Source organism: Lithobates pipiens, unplaced genomic scaffold (genome assembly GCF_037356315.1).
Source record: "Lithobates pipiens isolate NorthernLeopardFrog02 unplaced genomic scaffold, aLitPip1_a1.2 Scaffold_1, whole genome shotgun sequence".
In the NCBI taxonomy this organism is placed as follows: domain Eukaryota; kingdom Metazoa; phylum Chordata; class Amphibia; order Anura; family Ranidae; genus Lithobates; species Lithobates pipiens.
Genome location: NW_027507685.1, coordinates 226,176,784 through 226,199,759, shown reverse-complemented (window position 1 = coordinate 226,199,759; position 22,976 = coordinate 226,176,784). Strand labels below are relative to the sequence as shown.

The 22,976-nt window shown below is 44.3% G+C and overlaps 2 protein-coding genes across 3 annotated transcripts in view; both read left to right on the top strand.

Moving 5' to 3' along the window:
- Window positions 1-6,400, top strand: part of LOC143983844 (antigen-presenting glycoprotein CD1d-like) — a 114,608-nt gene extending 108,208 nt beyond the window's left edge. For both annotated transcript variants that reach the window (XM_077483946.1, XM_077483952.1), the window contains one exon: window positions 6,239-6,400. In XM_077483946.1, the coding sequence (XP_077340072.1) occupies window positions 6,239-6,299 (61 nt within the window). In that variant the 3' untranslated portion in view covers window positions 6,300-6,400. The remainder of the gene's footprint in view (window positions 1-6,238) is intronic.
- Window positions 6,401-14,657: 8,257 nt separating this feature from the next.
- LOC143983834 (antigen-presenting glycoprotein CD1d-like) overlaps window positions 14,658-22,976 on the top strand; it is a 40,052-nt gene continuing 31,733 nt past the window's right edge. Inside the window, exon 1 of the mRNA XM_077483934.1 lies at window positions 14,658-14,843. Within this exon, the coding sequence (XP_077340060.1) occupies window positions 14,780-14,843 (64 nt within the window). The 5' untranslated portion in view covers window positions 14,658-14,779. The remainder of the gene's footprint in view (window positions 14,844-22,976) is intronic.

Sequence of the window (22,976 nt, the reverse complement as noted above, 5' to 3'; positions counted from 1 at the left end):
ACTCCTGGGCCATCTACAAGTGTTTCTGTATATATATATTATATACTCTTTCAAACAGAAACTGGTGGACAGGTGATAGCGATCACTGATCAGACAGGTAACAAGATTCTATAATAATAAATCCCCCCCACAACACAGGCAGCCTCTGAGGCTATCACAACAACACTAGTATCACTATAAGGTTCTCACACTAACACAATAGTAGCAGATTATTAGGAAAAAGCTAAGTTGAACTGTAGCTTGCTTCACTATTGTTCTGCTGCTGTGCTTATGCTTAATAATAATTTGGGTTCTCTGACAAGTGACAATTCAAACGGACCAGCTAAGATTGACTGTCTTCTGAAATGATTCAATGTGTGTGTCTCTCTCTGCTAGCAATTGTAAGTTGGCTGTATGTGTGTACTTAGTTCTAGTATTTTACTGCTCATCCTCTTTGGTTACAATCAGCCAATAACATTCATCATCTTCATTATTTTTATTTTACTTCCCCCACCCAATTCCAGAATCTTTTCTCTCTGTCAAATCTTTTCTCTCTATGTCGAATATTTTCTCTCTGTCAAATCTTTTCTCTATATAATCTTGGACTAATAGAGGTAAGGTTAGGCACATTCGACCACAGGTTCAATAGACACAGATTGTTATTGTCAGAGTCACGTCGAATCTCCTATTCTATATCGAACTGTTGTAACAACGAAAACAAAATTTATTTATGTTGGATCTTTCGTTTTTCGGATTCTGCGATTTCGTTATCGTTTGTCAAAACGAAAACGAAAATACTCATCGCTTCACATTTAGCATCATTTATGCAGAAATTAGAAAGATCCTCATACTGAGCTAGACATTGGAGTAAACGTGGTACTGAAACCTCCGGACTGGTAAGAAAAAATTTAGAGTTCATCCGCATTTGTGGCAATTTTGTGCTCCGTATTTGAAACCTGAAGTCCACTGATCATGGGCCTGGATCTAATTTTACAGAGAAAAGGTTTTAAGGTTAACATAAACATTAATGGAGAAAGAAGACAATCTGGTCTCGTCCCATTAGACAAAGAAAAATACTCTGAAGGGACCCCATTGACCAGCACGGCCGCAGTAGGACCAGTATATAATGCCTGAATCCATGACTGCATTCGTTCTGCCAGGCCAATATGTTTAAGAGTAGATAGAAGAAATTGCCAATCACCCCGATTGAATGCCTTTTCAGCATCTGTTGATAAAAGGAGAAAGGGCCGATTCTCTGAGTGTGCAATATGAATCAAGTCTATCGCCCTTATATTGTTATCCCTGGCCTCTCTCTGTGGGATAATACCTGCCTGGTCTGCGTGAATAAGATGAGGAAAGTGTGGCAATAACCTATTTGATAGGATTTTTTTAAATAATTTTAAGTCAACATTTAAGAGTGCTATAGGCCGATAGTTCCCACATTGAGTATGATCTTTATCCTGCTTGGGAATCACAGTAATGTGGGACCTCAAAGCATCCTCTGTTAGCTTACCATTAGCTGAAATAGAGTTGTAAGCAAGTAGAAAGTAAGGAGAGAGAACATCCTGGAAGGTTTTATAGTATATAAGATTTAACTCATCGGGACAGGGGGCCTTCTCTGGTTTAGAGGATTCTATCGCCGCGGTCAATTCTTTATTTGTTATAGGGGCCTCCATCCTTGCAATCACCTCCAATGGTAGTAAGGGCATACCTGATGCGGTCAAAAAGGAGGATATCAAATCTGCCCGAGTAGAGCATTGCTCGGATTGGGTATTTAGCAGATTATAAAGGCCCCAATAACATTTTTGAAATCCCTGAGCTATAGCTGCAGAATCTGACAACTTAATGCCAGATTCGGTCGTGATATGAGTGACATGTGGTTTTGTTTGTGACCCTTTAAGTGCCCTCGCTAATAAGACACCCGGTTTATTTCCATACACGTATATAGACTGTTTATATTGACTCACTGAATTTGTGATTCGATTGTACTGCTGACATTGGGAGAATAATTCTTCCTGTGTCTGCTTAGCGAGTGTTTTTTTATGAATGGACTCAAGTTTATTGGTCCTCTTGAGTAAATTCTCAGTTTCCAACCGCCTTAGTTTTTTATCCTGGCTCCATGTTTAAGAAAGATTCCTCTTATAAAGCATTTATGCACCTCCCACAATACAGTCAAAGACGTATTAGGTTGGTCATTCTGACTAAAATATTCTTCTAAACCCTGTAGAACCTCAGTCATGGTAATTGGGTCCTTTAACAAAATATTGTTAAGCCTCCAAGACAGGGTCCTTGTAGCCACTATATTTATATCCAAGTGAGGCGGTCCATGGTCAGCAAAAAAAATTGGATCTATTGTAGTTGCTCGAACTCTGTCCAGCTCTTTTTGTGGAAGAAAAAAAATAATTGATTCTTGAGTATGATGAATGGACTGAAGAAAAGTCTCTGACATAGGAATGTTGTAAATGCCATACATCTACCAATTGAAGAAGATTTAATTCTGCCTTTAGTCGCTTTAACCACTTGCTTACTGGGCACTTAAACCCCCCTCAGTCCCAGACCAATTTTCAGCTTTCAGCGCTGATGCACTTTGAATGACAATTGCGCGGCCATACAACACTGTACCCAAATGAAATTTTTATCATTTTTTTCCCACAAATAGAGCTTTCTTTTGGTGGTATTTAGTTACAGCTCGGAGTTTTATTTTTTGCTAAACAAACAAAAAAAGATGCAAAAAAAAAAAAAATCATGTTTTAATAGTTTGTTATAAAATTTTGCAAACGGGTCATTTTTCTCCTTCATTGAAGTGCGCTGATTAGGCGGCACTGATGGCTGCATTGGTGGGCACTGATGGGCTGCATTGGTGGGCACTGATAGGCTGCATTGGTGGGCACTGATAGGCTGCACTGGTGGGCACTGATAGGCATAGTTAAGGCGGCACTAATAGGCACAGATAAGGCGGCACCGATGGGCACAGATAAGGCGGCACTGATGGGCAAAGATGGGCACAGATAAGATGGCATGGATGGGTGGCACGGATAAGTGTCACGGATGGGTGGCACGGATGGGCACTGATAGGTACCACTGATAGATGGGACTGATGGGCACTGATAGGTGGCACTGATAGGTGGCTCTGATAGGTGGCACTGCTGGGCACTGATGGGCGGCACTGCTGGGCACTGATGGGCGGCACTGCTGGGCACTGATGGGCGGCACTGGGGTGCAGCACCTTTGAGGCACATTGTGGGCACTGTTGGTAGCACTGCTGGATGGCACTGCTGGATGGCACTGTGGGTGGCACTGTGGGTGGCACTGTGGGCACTATGGGCACTGATGGGTGGCACTGCTGGGGGGCACTCACTTTTATTCAGGATGGCACTGCGGTGGGCAGGTGGGCACTGGCAGGGGGCAGGTGGTCAGCTGTATTGCTGGCCGTGATCGGGACTGATGTCCCGATCACGGCCGCCGGTGATCGGCTTTTTTTTTCCGGCTCCGTTTTTATTACCGTCTCCATTCTATCACATGATCAGCTGTCATTGGCTGACAGCTGATCACGTGATACGGGGTCGGGATCGACCCCTTGCACGGATCGGTGATCAGGCGAGTCTCATGGACTCGCCGATCACAGAGCGCGCCGCGCGCGCCCCTCAGGGCGTGCGCAGGCCGCTCGTACCCGGGACGACGTCAATAGACGTCGTCCCGGAAAAGTAGATCCGCGCTAATGCCGTCATTTGGCAATAGCGCGGATCCCAAGTGGTTAAATAAAAGAATGAGAGATGAGATACACTCCTTGAGACATCTCAGAGTGGATCATATGCAAAATTAAAATCCCCTCCTAAAATCAATACCCCATCCCTATGCTCCAAAATCAAAGGAACCAAAGATCTTAAGAAAAAAAAACTGGTTCCAGTTATGAAAATATACATTAACCAAAGTTACCCGAGTAGCTCCGATGACGCCCTTAACTATCAAAAATCTACCTTGCTCATCACTAATGTATGTACCTAGTGACCATGAAACAGACCTTGCTATGAGAATACTGACTCCCTTAGCTTTATATATTGGGGATGAGCTATGAAATACCACTAGGTAGACTCTATTACTCAATTTTGAGATTTTCCCGGCCTGGGAGTGTGTTTCCTGGATGAAAACAATCTGACTCCGCATTTTGGTCAAGTCTCTCAGTAATCTAGACCTTTTTTTGGGGACATTGAGGCCCTTCACATTAAGAGAGGTTAACCTCACCGGAGTGGGTGGTTGTGCCCCAAGAGGGAATGATGTCATGTTTCCTCCTCAAAATAAAGAAGGTTGGGGGTGGGGGGGCGGAGGGGGTACAGAAAGGAAGCAGTAGATGAGAGAAAAAAAAACACAACTCTCCCAACTTAGCCCCAGGGAACTGGAAGAAACCTATTTGGGGGTGTGTCTATGGCCTGCTGTGCTGCCAGAGCCCTTACAAAAAAAAGGAGAAAAAAAATGACTAAAGTGCTTCCTCCTCCGAGGGTTTAAGTGCTAAATAGTTACCTCTAGGCCCGTTATAGAAACTCAGGGTCTACTAAATTTCCAAAACTATCCACGGAATACTCAAACCAACTTGATCCACATAGATATAATCTATAAAATAATACCGACACAAAAACACAAATAATTTTTTTTTTTTTTAAACTCCAGACAGTCTGCTGAACAAAGTTTTTCGGAAATTCCGAAAAACTGTCCGCTGAAACTCTCTCGTGTGTAGGCTTGTTCGTCAAACTAAGTTCCGCGCATGCTCAGAAAGGATTTACACGCCGAAGTTTGCATTGCAGTGTATAGGACGTCGTTTTCTAGTCCCGTCGTACGTGCCGTTCACGTCATCGCGCACGGTTTCAGCGGACTGTTCGTTCGTCGTGTGTGGGCAAGTCCGTCCATGCTAATTTTGAGCGGACTGTCCGCTGAAACTGTTTGACGGACAAAGTTGGGCGAACAGTCCCCGCGTGTGTACGCGGCCTTACACCATATTGGAACAACCAACCATAAACAGTGGTGATGGCCTTCTACACCATTTGTCACCCACATTTGCCACCTCTACCCCAGTAATTTGACAACTCACACCATAAGCCGTGTAACTGAAACAATAAATACTGTACCTGTCCAATACTTCATGGCACCTTGGCAATTGGATAATAAAAAGAGAATAGGGAGGTTACACAAACTTTTACACCTGCAGTTGTACATGTTCTTGGAAAATCAGCATCTGCCTTGATGCATTACTTGACACAGTGGTAGTTGGACTAATGCCACGTACACACGACCAGACTTTCCGGCAGACTAAGTCCGAAGGTCTTCCCGACGGACTTTCAGCGGAGTTCCGACGGACTTTCCGAATGAACAGACTTGGCCACACATGAACGGACTAAGTCCGTTCGAAAGTCCGTTCGAAAGTCCGTTCGTTTTGAACGCGATGACGTAAACGGGACAAAACAAGGAAGTTCAATAGCCAGTAGCCAATAGCTTCCCTTGCGTCGTATTTGGTCCGTCGGACCTGCACACAGACGAACGTTTTTTCCTGATTTTTGTCCATCGGAATTGAGTCCGTTGGATAGATTTGAAACATGTTCTATTTCTAGGTCCGTCTGATTTTTTTTTTGAAAAACGATCAAACTAGTTGGTAAGGTTTTGAAGACCCATCACTGCACAGAGGGTCTAACACTGAATTTTATTTATTAATTTGTTCATTCGTCTTATTTCATCTCATCTTTGTTTTTCACTTTAACAACATATATTTTTTTCACTATTATCACTCCACAAAAGCACACCACAATATTTAATTATTGCATATTTATTTTTTAACACAGCAAACCCTGAGGTTGGTCTTACTTTGGAGTAAAACATACCAGGGGGTCCAACACCATATTTGCAAAAAAATGATTTCTTTTAATTTTGTGAAAGCAGATATATCCTGAAAAAATAAATAGAGATCTCTGTCATATTTCAGATAGAAAATCATTTTTTTCTTTTTTTGGATTTATTAAGCTTTAGCGCCACGTCTACCTATTTCTTCTTTTTACAAATCTCAGCTTCTGTTCCAGCAGACAGACAGAAGAGCAGATCTGAAGATATCTAGTCATCATTACACATACTAGTGTATAATCTCATCCCATGGTATTACTGAAAAGATGCTTAGAGTTGCTCATGCATGTCTGCAATATATTTTGTTTTATTCTATAAAGTTTATTTTAACGCTAAACAATAGGTACTTACCCAGATTGTTTTTCACATTAAACAGAAGATATACATCCATCATCGGATTGACCATGGACCGACTCTCCTGGAGAAGAGGTTGCTGAACTGTTGATAGACAACAAACAAGAACCATATGTCATTTCACAGCAACTGAAACCTGTTAATTTATATTAATTTGTGAAATAAAGTTTAAATAAACAATTAACCTCCATAAGATTTTTTGCGATATGGTAAGGCGTTCCTTTAACTGGCAATTGCCCGGTCATGCAATGCTGTACACAATTAAACTTGATGTAATTTTTTTCTAACAAATAGAGCTTACTTTAGTAAGTATTTAGTAGTATTTGATCACCACTGCATGCTTTATTTATTTTTTTGCTATAAACAAAAAAAGAACATTTTTGAAAAACAAAAACAATATTTTTTACATTCTGCTCTAAAACATAGCCAATAAAAAAAAAATCTAATTTCTTCATAAATTTAAGCCAACATGTATTCTGCTACATGTTTTTGGTAAATCCCAAGCATATACTGATCGGTTTAGGGAGATGTTATAGCTTCTACAAACTTTTTTTTTTAGCTCTATCTGATGCATTTTGTGGTATAATATTTAGTGGTGTAATAGTCACTTGGTTTAGCGCCACGTGTTTCAATTATTTATAATAGGAACAAATACACAGAAATTACACATTCTTTTAAGTGGCTGCTTAGTGGGGAAGGGTTCTTTTGCTGGAAGCGCAGTGGTAAATACACAGGTGAAAGGGCCTTAGTGAGTGTATTATTGATTTGAATAGCCATCTATTAGCTGATTTTGGGTCACAGGAGAGCAAAAGTACATGAAAATCCAATATATCATGTGCTATATGTCCTCATCCTTAAATCTAGAATATACAAACAAGAGTGGTAGTATCCAAGGACTTTTAGAGTAACATATAGATACAAGGAAAACACTGTATGTATAAAAACCATATATTTTATTATAACATCCAATAAAAGCTAGAACACAAACCAAACAATAAAATAGGAAATATATAGGTTTAACCTCCTCGCGCCCGCCCTATAGCCGAATTACGGCCGTAGAGCAGGCGCGTTCGTTCGGGCGGTCGTCCCTGGACGGCCTGATGTTTACTTCCGCAATGCGCGCCGCCGCGGGCGCGCATCGCGGAAGTTCTGTGTTCGCCGTGTCCCCCGGGGACAGGCAAACACAGATCGCTGTAAACGGCCAATCACAGCGGCCGTTTACAGCGTGATCGGCGTGTCCAATGGGAGATGATCTCATATGTAAACATATGAGATCATCTCGCAGCGCCGCTCTCCTTCCTCGCACAGACAGTGCGAGAGGGGAGAGATGAACGGCTGCAGCGGCAGCCGTTCTGATTCTGGAAAAAAAAAAATTAAAAAAATGAAATAAAAAGTGCCATCCGCCCCCAGCAGTGCCATCCGCCCCCAGCAGTGCCATCCGCCCCCAGCAGTGCTATCTGCCCCAGTGCCATCCACCCCAGTGTTACCTGCCCCCAGTGCCATCCACCCCAGTGCTACCTGCCCCCAGTGCCATCCACCCCAGTGCTACCTGCCCCTAGTGCCATCCACCCCAGTGCTACCTGCCCCTAGTGCCATCCACCCCAGTGCTACCTGCCCCCAGTGCCATCCACCCCAGTGCTACCTGCCCCCAGTGCCATCCACCCCAGTGCTACCTGCCCCCAGTGCCATCCACCCCAGTGCCACCTGCCGTCAGTGCCACCTGCCCCCAGTGCCACCTGCCCCCAGTGCCACCTGCCCCCAGTGCCACCTGCCGTCAGTGCCACCTGCCGTCAGTGCCACGTGTCATCAGTGCCACATAGTGCCATCTGTCATCAGTGCCACGTATCAGTGCCATTTGTCATCAGTGCCACCTGTCAGTGTCACGTGCCATCTGTTGTCAGTGTCACGTGTCATCAATGCCACTTATCAGTGCCATCTGTCATCAGTGTCACGCGTCATCGGTGCCATGTATTAGTGCCATCTGTCATCGGTGGCACATATTAGTGCCACGTATTAGTGCCATCTGTCATCGGTGCCACGTTTCAGTGCCACGTGTCATCAGTGCCACGTATTAGTGCCACGTGTCATCAGTGCCACGTATAAGTGCCACGCGTCATCAGTGCCACATATTAGTGCCATCTGTCATCAGTGCCACATATTAGTGCCATCTGTCATCAGTGCCACCTGTCATCATTGCCACGTATCAGTGCCATCTGTCATCAGTGTCACGTGTCATTGTCCTGGTGCTTCAAAAGTGTAATAAATAGTCAACAAGTTAGATGTGTAACTTATGTTCCTAGAACACATGATGGCGCTACCTGCATGTTGGGCCTCTCTATGTGGCCAGGCTGTGAAAAAGTCCCACACATGTGGTATTGTAATACTCAGGAGGAGTAGCAGAATTTTTTGGGGGGTGTCATTTGTGGTATACACATGCCACGTGAGAGAAATAACCTATTACAGTGACAATTTTGTGGAGAAAAAAAAAAATGAAAAATCTTAATTTTGCAAAGAATTGTGGGAAAAAAATGACAACATCAAAAAGCTCACTATACCTCTTACTAAATACCTTGGAATGTCTACTTTCCAAAAAGGGGTCATTTGGGGGGTATTTGTACTTTCCTGACTTGTTCGGGTCACAAGAAGCGAGATAGGCCACCAGTACATCAGATGTGATCAATTTTGTGCGATTCGCACCACAGCTTGTAGACTCTCTAACTTTCACAAAGACCAAATAATATCCACTAATTTGGGTTATTTTTACCAAAGATATGTAGCAGTATAAATTGTGACCAAAATTTATGAAGAAAAATTAATAATTTGCATAATTCTGTCACAGAAACAAAGAAATATGCGTTTTTTTTCAAAATTTTCGGTCTTTTTTCATTTATAGCGCAAAAAATAAAAACCCCAGAGGTGATCAAATACCACCAAAAGAAAGCTCTATTTGTGGGAAAAAAAGGACAAAAAATTCATTTGGGTACAGTGTTGCATGACTGAGTAATTGTCATTCAAATTGTGAGAGCACCGAAAGCTGAAAATTGGTCTGGGCAGGAAGGTGTTTAAGTGCCCTGTAAGCAAGTGGTTAAAATATTTGTTTAGATCCAAATCAATCCACATATACACTCAAAGCATTTCAATAGATCTTCTTCAGTACATGTGAGGGATCAGCAAGGTGAAACCCATAATTCTCATATTAAAACCATAGATTCACTGGGATCTTATAGGTATGTGCCATCTCTCTCCCATGTGGGGGAAAGGGTAGTAACCATAGGCTCTAATCGGCTTTAAAAAAAGGTGACCTGCGAACGCCATGCTTGGATATTGAATATTTGCTTTCCTAACACTGAACTGCCTCTCCGCCAATCAGGTGCTCGGTCCTGTTACCCGTCACCTTATTGGCTAAAATGACAGGCGCTGTAAATGGACGCCTATCAGGAGGAGAGGACAGGAGGAGACGCGTGGAGGACACCTCTTGCTGCCGTCACCCGCTGCCCCATCGAGACAGGGAAAGTGCTGTGCAGATGGCGAGCGGGTGGAGGGGGGTGTCACAATGTTGGCATTTGATGGCACAGTGGCAGCATTTGATGGCACAGTGGTGGTATTTTATGGGCACAGTGGCAGTGTTTAATGGCACACTGGCAGCATTTGATGAGCATCGTTGCTGCATTTGATGGGCACAGTGGCCGCATTTGATGGCACAGTGGCTGCATTTGATGGCACAGTGGCTGCATTTGATGGCACAATGGCTGCATTTGATGGGCACAGTGGTAGCATTTGATGGGCGCAGTGGCAGCATTTGATGAATTTTTCTGTTTATTTGCACTCCCCAAAAATTTGGAGCACCAGCTGCCACTGTATGAATGGCAGAAGTGCTAAGCAAGTGACCTCCTGTGGTCAGTGTGCAAAGAGGAAGCGGCTCAAACAGAAGCAGGAAGATCATGGTTCCCACTGTATGTAGCGATTTAGTTAAAGCAGACCTTCAGTCATTTTTTCAACTTTCCAGATATTAGATCCTCTGCCCTAGTTGTTTTAAAGGGGTTGTAAAGGTTCGTTTTTTTATTTTCTACATAGATTCCTCTAAGCTAGTGCATTGTTGGTTCAATTACCCTTTCCTTCGATTTCCCTTCTAAATGTTTTTTTTCTTTGTCTGAATATCTCACTTCCTGTTTCTCCTCAGTAAACTTCTCACCATCATCCCAGCTGGTGGTTAGTCAGCCAGAACAGCTTACTGAACAGCTTACTGAGGAGGAACAGGAAGTGAGAAATTCAGACAAAGAAAAAAAACATTTATAAGGGAAATCGAAGGAAAAGGTAAGTGAACCAACAATGAACTAGCTTAAAGGAACCTATTTAGAAAATAAAAAACGCACCTTTACAACCCCTTTAACTTTGTCTATTTTTTTTTTGCCAGTAAATACCTTATACAGCCCACTTTCTCCTTATTGTCTGGTCATTAGCCTAGGCTTATGACATCATGCACAGCTCTCTGTCTCTCTCTCTCACTCACTCTTTTGCGAGTTTGCCAGGAAGAGAGGAGGGATGAGTCATAAGAGGGCCAATGAAAGCTGCAGGGCTGGAGGTGTGCCTCTGCATGTCTGTGTAAATCCAGGAAGTGAACAAGCAGCAGCTTCAGCCACCCACAGTTAAAATAGTTGCAGCCAGACTCAGTGGAGGGAGATGTCTGCAGCATATTTAGGAAGTACAGAATCGCAGTATATATAGAATAATATATAGAATAATATACAAAGTGGTTGGAGGGAAGCTTCAGAATGACAAAGATGTTTTTATTACAAATTATGTGAGCGGACTGCAGTTCCTCTTTAAGAGCAGCCAAAATAACTTCTGTGGCTTTAGTAACATCTTATGTCTTTTTTTTTTTCTTTGATACATCACGGTCACTTTCCCACCCTGGCCTTTTCACTGGTAAGTAAGGCAAAAAAGTTTGTTTTTCAAAAATGTTTGTCTTTTTTCTTTATATCATAGAAAAAAAACTTAGTGGTTATTAAATACTACCAAAAGAAGGCTTTATCTGGCTAATAAAATAGTATAAAATTCATTTGGGTACAATGTCACATGAAAAAGTAATTGTCAGTCAAACTATCAAACCACTGAAAAATGGCTTGGACAGGAGGGGGTATAACATGCTGGTCCTGAAGTATAATTACAGAGGTAGTTAACTCCGCAATATGATTTTCTTTTTAGGCGCTCCCAGGTGCATTATGCCATAACGTGCTAGTATGCCCACCATTTTAGCATATCATGGAAGAATTACCTCTCAAATGGTGCCCTCCAGCACTGCCGGATCTTTGCCCAATCTTCCTTCCAGTTTCCATGAAATGCTGCGATGACGTCACTTCCACTTTAAAGGCAAAACCTTTTTTCAGCTTTGAATAGAGTGGAGAGAGATTAGACCGCTGTCAGGATTTCATTAGTGTCTCTGTACCCATTAGGGAGATTCACCCTCTTTATTTGTCCTAGTGACCACCATCAGCGAGAGTGAAAGTGGATGAAAATCACAAATTTTAGGTTGCCACCACAACAGAAATGTAGGGGAAATCTCCCAATGGGGACACTAGCAGGGGCGTAACTATAGGGGGTGCAGCAGTCGCAACCGCAACCGGGCCCTGTGCTGCAGGGGGCCCATGCAGCTCCCTCTACATATGGCCGGCAGCAGCATAGGCAGCTTGGGGTACCAGTGCACCATGCACACGGGTGGCTTGAGGTGGAGGGTGACTAGCAGAGCTCCATGCTCGACTATCGCACTGGCTGCTCTTTAGTTGTGCATTCCCCGCATGACCTGTGTCCTCGGCCGGCTCCTCAGAGTACCCCTCTCCTGCTCCATGCATTGCCGCTCAGTCAGATGTCTGTTCTCCCCAGCAAGCCCACACTGCACTGCATACTTCTCCCGGGTAAACAAACTTTAAGCAGATGCAGTGCAGCCTTATGAGAGCCGGCTCCCCGGAGAACACTGCAGGCTTGTCTGCCAGTCCCCCTCCTCCCCCGTCGTACACAGATGATGAAAGGTCTTTCTGGGAGATATGCTGATCGCCCGTCCAGCACACTGGATGGAGCCCAGGCCAACATGGATGAGTGCGCGGCCTACAGCTTGGTCATGGTGAGTGAGAGGACCCCATCCCCCACACACCATTACATACCCCCTCCATCTCCCCCTGGGGACAGGGGCCCCTTCTCGGGTGGGGACAGGGACCCCTTCTCACCTGGGGGCAGTAACTTCATCTGCCCTGGAGAAAAGGACCTCATCTCTTCTGGGGACGGGGACCCCATCATGCCTAGGGACAGTCCCCCAATGGGACACCTAAAAAAAAAAAAAAAAAAAAAAAAAAAACGACTGATGCCAGTGGTGGAACTACCGGGCTCACAAAGGTCATACCTGTGACTACACCCTGGAGTTCCACCGCCGGACTCGAAGGGAAGGGACCTGGCTGGGGTTCAGGGGGGCCCTTCTTGGTTTCTTGCATCGGGGCCCTGAAGGTTCTAGTTACGCCACTGGACACTAGTGCTGATTCTTTCTCTTTAAACAACTTTCTGTCACTTCCTGTTTTGGCTTCAGGACAGGGAGTGAATCTCCCTGGTGGGACACAGATGGCAGGGGTTATAACCATAGGCATCATTAGCATGGGGCTATTGAGGCTGGAGCCCCGAATGTGTGGCCAATAGCCCCGAGTGTCAGAGAAGGGTCAGACTGAGACAGGCAGACAGCAACAGCGGCAGTTTACACAGACTCTGTGTTCTTCGATATTGCAGCGCCCCCCATTGACTGACAGCAGGTGGAGTAATATGCCGCAGGAGATCAGGAGAACGACGGCGCGGTGATGCCCCACTCTCCCTCACCCTCAACATCCAGTCATGCTGGATAATGGCCATGGTGGCTGCCTGTGACTGGGACAGAACGACGAAGGTTAAAGAAAAAATAAGTGTTTCTCTCTCTTTCTCTCTCTCTCTCTTTCCCTCTTTCTCTCTCTCTCTCTTTCCCTCTTTCTATCTCTCTCTCTCTCTCTTTTTTTCTCTCTCTCTCTTTTGATCGGCACAGTGGCTGCAACTGACGGGGCACAGTGGCTTCATGTGACAGGGCACAGTGGCTGCAACTGACGGGGCACAGTGGCTGCAATTTATGGCACAGTGGCTTCATTTGAGTGCCCCTTGATTAATTCTAAATAAATAAATGTAGGCTTTAAGGGGGCAAGGGCAGGTAGGTCAGTGCATGTCAGGTAGGTCAGAGTATGTCAGGTTGGTCAGTGTGGTTCATGTAGGTCAGTGTATGTCAGGTAGCTCAGTGGTGCATGTCAGGTAGGTAAGTGTATGTCAGCCAGGTAGGTCAGTGTGGCTCAGGTAGGTCAGTGTATTTCAGGTAGGTTAGTGTATGTGAGATAGGTAGGTCAGTGTATGTGAGATAGGTAGGTCAGTGTATGTCAGGCAGGTAAGTCAGTGTGGGTCATTTAGGTCAGTGTATGTCAGATAGGTAAGTCAGTGTGTGTCAGGTAGGTCAGTGTGTATCAGATAGGTCAGTGTATGTCAGATAGGTAGATCCGTGTGTGTCAGATAGGTCAGTGTATGTCAGCCAGGTAGGTCAGTACATGTCAGATAGGTCAGTGTGTGCCAGGTAGGTCAGTTTGTGTCAGCCAGGTAGGTCAGTGTATGTCACGTAGGTAACACCCCCCACCATACAACCCCACTGCCCCATCCCCCCCCCCCCCCTGGTGCCGTCTCTGACTTCGGGCTGAAGCCCTTGGTCTTTTTGCCACCTACCAACACCCCTGGTTATAACCCTCCTTTATTCTATCCAAAAGTAAAGTTTTGCCTTTAATTCTACTTTAAACTGAATAAAAAGGCCTTTCTCCGCGCAACTTTTTTTTTTTTAAATCATTTTTTAGCATTTGTCCCCATGACTCTCATGGCAGTGCCAAGCTCCCTATGCCCTTTTTTCGACAATAGGTTACCTTTTAGTCTTGAAAATGGACAGAAAAATAACTAGTTTCATTTTCCTTTTGACATGGGATTCATGAACATCGCTCTGAGATTGTCGAACCTCCCACTAACAAAAGTTGGCCCAGTTAGCTCATCCCTAGCAAGCCTCCTCACTGCCAGTACTCCATTCCTCCTCCCTACTGCCAGAACCTCAACACTCCTCCTCACTGCCAGCACCACAACCTCCCTCCTCGGCCTCCTACTACGTCATTGCTCTTCCCTGGTGGAAGGCAGGGATGGTCTTCAGTGAAAAAAATGGCAGATGATGGTATTCTTCCGGGCAAAATAATGTTTGCTGGGTACCTGACACTGTGGTGTAGCATGAGCTACAAGCTTGTGGGTCTTTCACTTGACTTTGATGTACGTGTAAAGCAATAGACACCCACTAGCTAATTGGTTGCACACAGTTTAACCACAAGAGCTGTACACTTCCAAAACTGTGCATCTTCATCCACAGTATAACCAGAAGAGGAATTCCCTTTCTACTGCTGAACATGAACACACAAGTCAGTTTCCTTCTACGATAGTTTTCTAGTTTCTTTCTTTTTTCTCACGGGAGTTTTGAAGAAGAAAGATGAAGGTTTTCCTACCATCTTTTGTTGTATCCTTTCTCCTATTACTGAGCATTATAGCTGCAGGTAAGATATGTTTTATATCATTCCAAAATATATTTGTAGCGGTACCCTCGTAGGGGCTTCTGAAAGTTGTGGCCCACCTGTCACCCTGCACAGCCCGGCATTCACTTCCCAATCACATTGTAGAAATTTAACAGTCCATATGTTTGTTTTTGTATTTTTATTGAAGGATTTGAACTTGGATAGGGATGGGGATTCAAGGGATGCCCAGTAAAATTAACAATGAATTGATTGTATCTCAATCAGTTGGGACAATTATGTACACGTCACAGCTCCACTCTCCTCCAGCACAAAACTTGCTTGCAGACTGTTTCTCTCCCTCTCTCCTGCACAACACTTCACTTCCTGGCACAGCCAGCACATGGTTAGACCCAACACTGACTCACTCAGTGAGGCCCTATAAATTGACATTTGCTGGCAGAGACCGCAGGTCCCTTTAATGTAGCAAAAGAATAGGAAGTCTTCATGTGCTATCTGACCTATGGTAGACTACTGCTCCCAGTAATCCCTCTTCAGGCCCTGCCAGCTCTCCTGGCTGCAGCTGCCAGACTCTACTGCCCGTAACATTAAAATCCTCACTGGCTCCACACCCAGCTCTGATTGTTTCCTCCCAGTCCTCTCTGGCATGCCTCTCCAGTCCTCCTGACTGCACGTCACTCACCAGCCCTCCTGGTTGCACACATCTGTGGTTCCCCCCCGAAGACTTGTCTGGGAGTACTAGCTCCTGCAGTCCTCTCTGACTCCTCTCTGTGTCTCCTGTTCAGATCCTTCATGCGTTCTTGAAGAGATTTGAGTCCCAGGCCCAGGGTCTACCCCCCCCCCCCCGCTGGGCTGACCCTGGGTATATCAAGGAGGCCTTCCCCCTGTCAATGCTACTTGGGGATTGGTCAGGGCTAACTGAGACATCCCAAACAGCTCCACCTCTCTTTCCCGCCTCTCTTCTAGAATCCTCTAGAAGGAAAAGGGAGGTGACAGTGACGTGATGCTGTCTGTGAGTCACCAGCCTACTCTGAGCCACTTCCAGCCCACACAGATCAAAACAAACAGCTAGGCCTGCTTAAATTTACCTGCACTCACCAAAAATCTCACCTCTAGCACCTACCTAAGTAGAGGGTGCTACATATTCATGATGAATTGCAACTTATATTATCAAACTAAACCAAAGACAATTCCCAGCTGAACTTACTGACCAGCCTGCAACCAGCTGAATTATCCTGTCTAAGCCCACGTACACACGGTCGGAGATTTTGCCAACCAAATCCGTCGGATTAAATCTGATGGATTGTGTCCGAAACTGTTGCATACACACGGTCGGGCCAAGTTGGCAAAAAATCCGATCTTTCAGAACGTGATGACGCAATTTTGTTACAATGGGACTACATTCAGGCTAGTAGCCAATAGCTTTGATGTAGGAATTTGATCTGAGCATGCGTGGCACTTGGTCCGATGAAAATGCTCTACACATGATCGGATTAGGTCCGTCCGGCCCAGTTGGTCGGGAAATATTTCCAACATGTTGGAAAATTGGGTCGGACGGAGATTCAGACGGAATCAGTCCGATGCATACCACACACAGTCGGATTATCTGACGACGCGGTCCGATAAAACTCATTCCGACAGATTCTCCGACCGTGTGTACAAGGGCTTACAGTTTGCATTAAAACACAGGGATTTCGTTTGCACACATTTGCAAATGCATGCCTAAGCTGCAGAGCTAATTCATGGCACCCCGGTATTATCTGCAGTCCTAACTCTAAATTTTGAGAGCCTCCATAGTAGAAGCACATGCATTATAATGGATAGGCAGAGGGCAGGTGAGTCTGGAAGAACCCTGCCCCTCCTTCAAGGCACAGGGGCACACTGGACACCCAGTATATAGCACAATGGCAGCAAAATTGTCCAGTGCATCCCCTCACCAATATTCCAGGCCAGTTATAGGTGGGGGCAGTGGGCAATTGTTTTTACTGTCCATTGTGCCCCTGTGCCTTTATAGCAGAGTTTTGGCCAAAATGTAACTTTTACGATAAAAATATCCACAGCCATGCCAAGCTGACAAAGATTTTTCATAGACGGCAATGTTAAACGTTACTGAAGCCATGCAATGCCAAGCTGGCCACGAATTTCCATAGATGCCATGCCAAGCTGACCAAGATCTCCCAGGAGCCAATGTAAAACTAAAAATGATGCATGGTGGCCCACTAAAGGAGGAAGTGAAATTAGATATAGGCATAAATCAGGTAAGGGAACAGAAAAAATAAAAAATAAAATGGCAATTCATTTTGACCACTTGCCGACCAGCTACTGTCATCATACTACGGCAGGTCGGCACTATCCCACGAACCATCGTAGCTATACGTCTGTCCCTTTAAGCAGGCACGTGTGCCCGCTGCAGAGCGGGGTGCTGATGTTTTAATGATGGAGATTGAGGACTTTTCTTTGTTTCATCTTTCCCCTTTTTTTATTCTTCATATTTTATAGATTTATAATCATTTTTGTAGGAAAGGATTTCCCTCTGGACGGAGACCCTTTCCCTATTTTTTCCTTGTCCTGGGGATCTCCCGAGGACTTATGCCTCCTACTTCTTTGGTATATTTCTTCTTCTTTTACTTCCTTCCCTACTATATCACCTAGTATTTTTTATTTATTTTCCTCCTTTTTCTTTTTTCAATGGGATATATTCACCAGGGCCGGTACATGGCAGGGGCAGAAGGGGCAGATGCCCTGGGCGGTACAATTTGCTAGAGGGAGGGGGCCGCAGGTGAAGTGTCAACAGTGTGCTTCACAACTGTGTGTGACTGAACACACTAGCCACCGGCACCGCTAATAGCCATAATCATTGCTGATCCTAGGCGGGTGCCACGAGAAAAGGCAAAGTGGGAAGGGACGGCGAAGCCCAGTTGCCTCAGACCCCCTGCTCTGGCCACCGGCAAATGATACGGGCAGCGAGCGGGTGTGAGAAGGAGAAATTGTGCCCCCCTCCTGTGCCCCCCTCCTCAAGCTGTGGCTGTACAGGAGAGGGCTCTTTTTCCTGCCCATTCCCTCTTCCTCCTTTGGTCAGCAGCGGGGAGAGCGGCTGTGTCTCTGTGTAGAGAGAGCAGCTATGGGATCTTCTTTCTCCCCTTCTCATGCTGCTGTACTCGGCAGCGGGGAGTGGCGCCCTCTCCTTCCTATTGGGCAGAAGAAAAGAAAAAATCAAAAAAGGAGCAGAGAGGAGGGGCATTGGGATATGTAGCCCCGAGGTCTGGCCCATTGCAATCCTAAGAGGCAAACTGCACCCCACAGCATGCCCAACTGAAGGGAAGGGAGTGAGAGCCAGGCTATGGATGGCAAGTGACATGTTGCATCTGGCAGCAGGTGACAGTGGTAAGTAACATGTGGCATCTGGCAGCAAGTGACAGTAGTAAGTAACACGTGGCAACTGGCAGCAGGTGACAGTAGTAAGTAACACGTGGCATCTGGCAGCAGGTGACAGTAGTAAGTAACACATGGCATCTGGCAGCAGGTGACAGTGGTAAGTAACACGTGGTATCTGGCAGCAGGTAACGGTGGTAAGTGACATGTTGCCATGACTCCTGTGCTGATAATCAATACAGGGCTCTTTATAGAGTAAATAGTCGCTTTTTTTTTCTTTTCCCTGAAAAGCAGGACAAAGAACAAATTGATCTGCAGTAAAAAAGCAGCACACAAAGGAAACATAGTCGATTCCCACTGACACTGACTCTTTCTTTACACCCGGGGGGGTGGGGGGGGGCGCAGTTTGCCATCTTTTCCCTGGGCACCTAATGACCTTGACCCGGCACTGATATTTACTATATGATTATATGGTTGGACCAGGTTCTAATGCCAGCCGCCATGGCGCCCATTACCTGAGATTCGGATTATATACTCACCATAGGTACCTAATGGTTCTTGTCACTTTTGATTGATTTAATCATTGTTACTCTTGTCCTATGTATATGGATGAATGAGCCTATCATCTGCAAATGTCTATGCCATTGGCTAATTTCTGTGCTGTTTTGTTTTACCAAAACCTTAATAAAAACATATATACAGAAATTGATGAGCTGTCCCTACACACTAATCCAATATTTCATATGAAAGTTTTTAAAGTGCTATTCGAATGTGATCACTAAATCACACTGTACTACAAAAGGAAGGGTTTGGGACTTTAAATAAAGCAAAGACCTGATAGGATCACATGCCTCCATCACTGTCTATATGAAAAAAGAGAGAAGGAAGTGGCACTTTAAATGAAGCACGCTGTTGCAAATGAATAGATTGACAAATATAAAATGATATTTATTGGTTCAAATAGGCTGAATTGATGGACAATGATAGGCTGCACTGATGAGCAATGATAGGCTGCACTGATGGGCAATGATAAACTGCACTGATGAGTACAAATAAGGCTGCACTGATGGGCAATGATAGGCTGCACTGATGAGTACAAATAAGGCTGCACTGATGGGCAATGGTAGGCTGCACTGATGAGTACAAATAAGGCTTCACTGATGGGCACAGATAGACTAAACGGATGGGTACTGATATGCTGCAATGATGGGCAATGATAGGCTACACTGATAAGCAATGACACGCTGCACTGATGGGAAAGGGTAGGCTGCATTGATTGGCAATGATAAGCTGCACTGATTAGTACAAATAAGGCTGCACTGATGGGCACAGATAGACTAAACAGAAGGGCACTGATATGCTGCAATGTTGGCAATGATAGGCTGCACTGATGGCCACTGATGAGGCGGGACTGATAATCTGCACTGATAAGCTGCTCTGATGGCCACTGATAGGCTGCACTGATTGGACTGTACTGATGGGCACTGATGGGCTGCACTGATGGGCACTGATATGCTTTATGTTAATATTTTTAAAGTTGTTGTTAATATTTATTTCTGGAACTTAATTCTGCATAAAACATTTAACAGTGTAATTTCATGCGTTAATTTATAAGGGAGTGTTTAGGGGCGGACTTAGGGGCGGGGGAAATGGAAATTTTAAACCCTGATAAATATATTGATCACATTTATTGAATTAAATTTACAATTTATGTTTATAGCTATTGCATATGTATTGATTATATTGATTTAATTTCTATTTTGTGCCTTACGTTTATGGTTTATACTGTGATTACTAATCACATTCGAACAGCACTTTTTGCACTTTATGTGAAATATTGGATTAGTGTGTAGGGATAGCGCATCAATTTGTGCATATATTTTTTTATTTGTTGTTGTGTGCAATATTTGTGATTGCAGCTGCCCCTATTTCGATACACTTTGGGGGTTATTTACGAAAGGCAAATCCATGGTGCACTACAACTGCAAAGTGCACTTGAAATTGCACTGAAAGTGCACTTAGGAGTGCAGTCGCTGTAGATCAGAGGGGGGCATGTAAGGAAAATAAAAAAAACAGCATTTTAGCTGGCACATGATTGGATGATAAAATCAGCAGAGCTTCCCCTCATTTCAGATCTACCACTCAGATTTAGATCGACTGCATTTCCAAGTGCACTTGCAGTGCAATTTCAAGTGCTTGTAGTTTGCACTTGTAGTGCAAAGTGGATTTGCCTTTTCGTAAATAACCCCCAGTGACTCGTTTACATTGACTATCTTTTTCACCGTTTTGATTTTTTACACTAAGCATGGAAATTTGCCCCTTATTCTTGATAAAAACATATTGGACCAGAAGATTCTGCTTTACATGGTTATAAAATAATTTTATTATAGTGTATGTAAACCCTAAGTATTACAGACTCTTCCTTGCTCCCGATTGCTCTGTTAAATCCTACAGTTAGTGCAAAGGACAAATCTAGGAAGTAGAATGGAGTTTCACTTTCCCCTCTTTAGTTCCAGTCTGAGGTAGAGACTGCGGCTCCAAAATAATACTGTGCAAGTGAAAATAGGGGAAGTGGGCTGAGTGAGATGTTTTGCAATTGCTGTATAAAGAAAATAAACCTCAAAAAGTTAAATGGTAACTGCACTTTCGTGAGAAAAAACATAGCAAACAAAAAAAAATATGCTATAAAAGCCATATTGTAATTTTGTAACTGAATGTTATAAACAATGACCTTTACTTTTCAATCTGCAGCCACTGTAACTTTCTGTAAAATTCAATGCAATATGGCCACCTGGAGGCAATCCGTACACCGCTGGCATACAGAACATCCCCCGAAATGTAATTTCCTGCTTGTGTGATCGATCCACTGATTTTTCCCAGAAGTCTGCACTAAGATAAAAGTCAGATTTTACACATCCTCTGAAACAAAAATGTAATTTTTGTTGGAATACTCCCAAAGGGTTAATTACTTCTAAAAGGATGCAGGCCCTGACACTTTCCTCATTAGAACTCTGCAAGTGCATCAGCTGGTTAATAATGAAAAAGTCACTCCCATTCAGATTCACTCTGCACACAACAAACACCTTCTTTTTTTTATCAGAGCAGAAACAGGTAGGAATCTGCTACAAAGTTGTCCTCCGTATGATTTACCCCCTTCATGACCAGGAATTTTTTTGGAATAGGGCACTGCGTTACTTTAACCACTAGCCGACCAGCCGCTGTCATTATACAGTGGCAGGTCAGCTCGTTCCCACAAATCACCTTAACTGTACATCGACCCTTTAAACAGATATAGCAGGCAAACGCACGCGTGTGCCCGCTGGCCACACGCATCGGGTCCACCGCCCTGCAGCGGGCGCACGCGTGTGCCTGCTAAAGGCCTACGTACAGCTAAGTCGATTTGCGATGTCCGCCGGCCAGGCGCGATCACGGGCATGAGAGCCAGAATGGGGATTTGTGTGTGTGTGTGTGTGTGTGTGTGTGTGTGTGTAAACACACAAATCCCTGTTCTGACAGGAGAGGAGAGATGGATCGTCTGTTCCTACTAGTGATATGAACAGTGATATAGCTCCTCCCCCAGTCAGTCCTCTTCCCATACAGTTATAAACACTCATGAGGGAACACATTTAACCCCTTGATCGCCCTCTAATGTTCCTAGTGTTAACCCCTTCCCTATCAGTGACATTTACACAGTAATCAGTTCATTTTTATATTATTAACCACTTTTTCAGACTCAGTGTTTACATGTTTAAAACTGTTTTTTTTTGCTAGAAAATTACTTAGAACCCCCAAACATTTTATATTGTTTTTTTTCTAACACCCTAGAGAATAAAATGGCGGTCATTGCAATACTTTTTTTCACACCGTATTTGCGCAGCGGTCTTACAAGCTTCCTTTTTTTGGAAAAAAATCACTTTTTTGAATAAAAAAATAAGACAACAGTAAAATTAGCCCAATTTTTTTTTATACTGTGAAAGATAATGTTACGCCGAGTTAATTGATACCCAACATGTCACACTTCAAAATTGAACCCGCTCGTGGAATGGCGTCAAACTTTTACACTCAAAAATCTCCATAAGCGACATTTAAAAGATTCTAGAGGTTGCATGTTTTGCGTTACAGAGGAGGTCTAGGGCTGGAATTATTGCTCTCGCTCTACCGATCACGGCGATACCTCACATGTGCGGTTTGACCGTCGTTTTCCTATTCGGGCACTACTCACGTATGCGCTCGCTTCTGCACGTGAGCTCGTCGTGACGGGGTGTTTTTAAAAACCTTTTTTTTTTCTTATTTATTTTAATTGATTTTATTTATTTTTACACTGTTTAAAAAAAAAAATGGATCACTTTTACTCCTATTAAAAGGAATGTAAAGATCCCTTGTAATAGAAAAAAGCATGACAGGTCCTCTTAAATATGAGCTTTGTGGTCAAAAAGTCCTCAGATCTCATATTTGGACTTAAATGCAATAAAAAAAAAAATGAAATTATCATCGCTTCCCCCCTCCTATGTTATAGAGACGAGTGGGGGCCATCTTAGCCTCACTCGTCTCTATACCCAGCTAGGAAGAGGACCCGTTCGCCTCCGCCGCTAGCGACGGCTCCGGTGAGCGGCAGAGGGCGCGGGAGGGCGGCGGGAGGGGGGGTGGCACCTCTCCTGCTGCCGATAGCAGTGATCTCGTGGCGAACCTGCGGCGGAGGCCAACGTTATCGTACAGACGACCAGCACCTGAAGAGATGGATATCTCGGTTGTGGCAGCAGCTGCTGCCGTTACCGAGATATCCCT